We start from the raw sequence: 4,448 nt of genomic DNA on the forward strand, positions 1-4,448 counted from the left end.
GGCAGAGGCAGAGGCAGGAGCCACACTCGGTACTCACCCATCGCTGGCGGTGTTGATTATGTCACAAATGTGCAAGAACTGGCCCCAGTCTTCAGTCTGCACGCCCGCAAACGTAGCCTTTTCTGCAAAGAAAAACACTGTTGTGTTGACTCTGAGCTACAACAGAATAAAAAATGGCTGGTCTTCCTGAATACATCTGCCTGGAGTTTGTTAGCAAGTACCATTAAGGGGACATTGCCAAAGGGCAAAGAGATTTTTTTTCTTTTTCTGAGCAATCCCCAGTAATTGAGGAATCAATCAGAACTCAAGTTCAGAGTGCTGCTGTAGCCACAGTAATGAGTGACCTATTAATACAGGCTGCAGGCACAAACGCCTGGCTGCCAGGCCAGGCCAGGACGGGGAAATCTCCATCTGCCTGCCTGCTTTTCAGAGGAGACCTCTCTAGCCGCCACCCAGAAGGAGAAGTGCCTAGAGCTAAGTATTTTAGCTTATGTAACGCCATTTAACCCGCTGTGAGAGAGGATGAAGCAGAAGTTCAGAGACGTTAAGAAAAGGACACAAGGCTACCCAGCCGGTACAACTAGTGTTCAGATCAAAGTTGTCTGATGCCACTTTTTGTTTCTTAAAATCATTCGTTCACCTGGAGGAGGAGCTGTCAAGAAAAAGAGATTAGTGGCACTCAGTGGTTGAGCGTTGACCTATAAACCAGGAGGTGACAGTTCCATTCCTGGTTGGGGCACATGCCCAGGTTGCAGGCTCCATACCCAATGGGGGGCAGGGGCGGGGTGCAGGAGACAGCCAATCAGTGATTCTCTCTCATGATTATTGTTTCTATCTCTCTCTCCCTCTCCCTTCCTCTCTGAAATCAAGAAAAACGTATTTTCAAAAAAAGAAAAAGAGATCAGAACGACTAAAATTGTCTGTGTCCTTTAGCAGTAGAGCAAGGTCACCCCTAGTACTTGTACTAACCACAGTTGTGCCAGGCCTACTTAAACATTCGGGTATTTTTCCCTCTCCAGACATCCTCCTTAAGATTACAAAATACTGTCTGGGAAGGGTAGTGGGAACACTCAACCCCAGAGCTTAACATCTTTCCTATAAGAAAGGAGAGAATCTCTTGGCATGAAAATACCAGGTCGCAGAGGGAATGAGGAGAAAATGGAAAAGGATAACAGAGGAAGAAAGCATACAGGTTTGGCTGGGGAAGCTGCTTCTTGGGAAAAAGAACTCGTTGAGTTTGGCATTCATTCAGTGGACAAACCTGACCAATCTTGCCTTGTCTAGGCACATGCTATCATCATTCCTTCTGCCAGACTCCTTGCTCCTCATTCCAAGCTCTGTCTCCAAACTTCCTGGAAAACTCCTATTCGCCCTTCAAAAGCCATGGCAGATTTAATTTCTCCCTTTTCCTACGTTGTGGGTGTTTCACATTTTTCTTGTATTTGTAAAGGTAACTACATTACAGCTACTACAAAATTTTGTCCATCTTCCCTACAAAAGTGTGCATTCCCTGAGGGTTGAGACCAGCTCTTGCCTTTGCCAAGCAGATCCAAGCAGTCGGTAAACATTTGCATCATTAAAATAACAGGTTTGTGAAGATGCGATCTGATCCACTTCTGCTCTGAATCCATTTCTGCTCAGAGTTTATTTCCTATCCAATAGGGGTGTATAGCCAGCAACAATTTAGAAATCATTTCCTCCTTTATAAAGACGTGGGAACTAAAGATCCGTGGGAACTAAAGATCCGGTTAAGGGGTGTGTTCCATGTCACACAGCAGCTAATGAAGCTGCAGCCCACGCTCCCCAGATCGGATCGGAGCCTCCTCACCTCACTAAGTTCCTGAGAGCATCATGTTTTGCTTGGCATCATAGGCACCGAAGCCACACCTGCTTCCCAAAGGAGGCATCAGGGAGAGGAGGGAGAAGGGAGCTGGGGCTGGTAGAACAGTCAGTCACTGGCTCCTGCGGACCGTATTCAGATACAGCCACAGGGGACAGGAGCTAGGCAGATACCTGCCGGGCCCTGGTGCCTTGAGAGGCCTCTGGTGCCTCCAGATGGCTCCAGCGCTCCCCACTTCCTGCACTCCAGGTCCGAGCATTTGCAATCTCTTTGTTTACTGGGAAAAGGAACTCAGGTTGTCAGGGCTTGGCGCCAGGGAGAACAGGTTTGAAGAGACCTGCCTCTCAGGGAGGTTACATCACTTCACCTCCTTGACCCCTCTCCTCTGTCTTCCTCTGCAAAACGGTCAGAAGAATCCTGTGCCTTCGCCAGAATGCCCCTTAGGACTAACCCTGGCAGAGAAGTGTAAGTCCTATCCTTGGAGAGGCCCAGACACTCCACACCTGAGTCCCGCGTGGGGCTCACCTGTTCGGTCTACTCCCCAGAAGGCGTGCACGGGGGTGGGGGTGGGGGGCAGATTTTGGAGGAGGGGGTTCTAGAAAGAGTCAGCCATACAGAAATGCCTCCAAGGGGACGGGTGGCATGCGAGTGCCCGGGAAATCGCAGGGGGTGGGGAAGGATTTCCTCCAACTTGGACCAACTCTGTCCTCCGCAGGCCTAGAAGGGAGTCAAACGGAAAGGGACCCCGATCCCCACAGCCTTCCCCGGGCGTCTGCCCCCGCGCCCCTTTACCTATAAGGTGGCCCACGGAGGTCGCAAACGGATCCCGGTGACTCTTTCCAAACGCCATGGTAGCCCGACCGAGCGGGGCCCAGGAAAGACGCACTGGATACTCTCTCCTTGAAATTTCAATCTCAATGACAGTAATCAAACCACTCACAGAGCTGGACATTTTCCTTCCAATGGCTGTGTCCTCGTAGGATTGAGCACCGGGGGCCCCGGAGCCACAGCCTGGGAATGAGAGATCCCAGCTCGGATCCCGCCGCCTGCTGGGGACATTGCCGCTTTTCCGCTGCGCCTCTCGCTCCGCTCTGTAGCGAGGGAAATACGGGGTTAAGAACACACATCTCAGGATGATTATGAGAATTAGGGACGTAAACCGCTTAGGTCTGTGTCTGGCACCCACAAAATACATATTTAACCGCTGAATAAATAGAGTGACTGTAAATATTTACTCCCACCCCCACCCTCGTCCCAGAAATCCTGGAGGAGAGGTGTGTCCCTGGGCCTTTAAAGCTGCAGGTGATGGGTTGGCTTTGAGTTCAGGGGCCTTCCAGGAGCCCACATCCTTTGTCTCGCTCTTATTTCCTGAGGGACCACAGGGCGCCACCCAGCAAGCTCTAGGTTCCTAACCCTCCCTCCTGGGAGCCCTGTGTTCCAGCCTTGATGAGAGAAGGGGAGGGCAGGGGAGGGGAGGGAGGAGAGGGGCGGAAGGAGAGGGGCTTTCCTGGTGCTCAGGCCTGGAGTGTGTTTGGCCTCAGTAATGTTCTGGAATGTAAACCCTGGTTTAAGTAGTCCAACCCCTTTCCAGCTGCCCCTTCAGAAGGGGAATTCATTTCCTTTTCCTGTGCATTCAATAACTTCTGATTCCCTGATGTTAATTTCCAGCGAGGCCAGAGCTTGCTAGGGAGTGGGGTATCTCCAGGTGATGGCAATAAGCCACAGGATGGGACCTCCCCCGCGGCTACCCCCCCCCCTTTAGCTCTTGCTACCTGATGTCAGTTTGGGCGCAGTTCTACTAGCCTTTCCTTGGCCCTGGGAATGAGGACAAGAGAGATCCAAGTGTGCTTGGTCGACTTAGGTCCTTCGTCTTATATATTTTAAAATAAAAGTCAAAATCAATTACCATATGCACCAAGGAGCTAACTTTTTCTTTTCTTTCTAATTCTGTTATTTCTCATTTTTCTTGTTCTAAGTGAGCTAATACCTGGGATTCTAAAATCTCGAATAAAACATTTTTTTGTTGTTGTGATAGTTTTTCTCATAATAGGATTGGTCCTACCTGTAGCTGATACTCTCTCCACCTGCTTACCCTGGGTGAGTAGCTAATTCAGATGGTGTTATTTTACAGATTAGGAAACCCACAGTAAATACTTATTTACACAGTCACCTTGCTCGTGAAGGAGTGTCTGATTCCAGAAGCTGTGACTTTGACCTTTAAACTGCATTTCTCATGGGGAGAGCCCTAGATAGTAGGCGGCACCCTTGACTACTTCACACTTTTAAATAAGTGGGTTCCAGGGCATGTGCCGGAGAATGAGGTGGCTGAACATGGCAAATACCCATGTCTGGAAGACAAAGTTGACCCATCACCAAGCTCTATGCAGCGAAGAGTCATTTTTATCCTCTCATTTAATTCTGTTCTCACCACTGAATTTCTTCAATTATCAGATCTGGGCATGACCTTAGAAATCAAACTTTCTAACCCCATCATTTTATAGATGAAAAAAAAAATGACAGCCAGAGAAGGGAAACAACAAGGCCATTCAGCTCCAGGCTAGAAGAATGCAACGTAATAGTTCAGTGATGGCGAACCTTTTGAGCTCGG

The 4,448-nt window shown here is 49.2% G+C and overlaps 1 protein-coding gene across 1 annotated transcript in view; it reads right to left on the minus strand.

The window, feature by feature from the left end:
* Positions 1-4,448, minus strand: part of TOM1L1 (target of myb1 like 1 membrane trafficking protein) — a 48,823-nt gene that overhangs the window by 37,597 nt on the left and 6,778 nt on the right. The window contains exons 2-3 of the mRNA XM_015560752.1: positions 2,633-2,725; positions 38-122 (exon numbers count right to left, since the gene is read on the minus strand). Coding sequence (XP_015416238.1) covers positions 38-122; positions 2,633-2,725 — 178 coding nt within the window. The remainder of the gene's footprint in view (positions 1-37; positions 123-2,632; positions 2,726-4,448) is intronic.

The sequence above is a fragment of the Myotis davidii genome, unplaced genomic scaffold, assembly GCF_000327345.1.
Source record: "Myotis davidii unplaced genomic scaffold, ASM32734v1 scaffold771, whole genome shotgun sequence".
In the NCBI taxonomy this organism is placed as follows: domain Eukaryota; kingdom Metazoa; phylum Chordata; class Mammalia; order Chiroptera; family Vespertilionidae; genus Myotis; species Myotis davidii.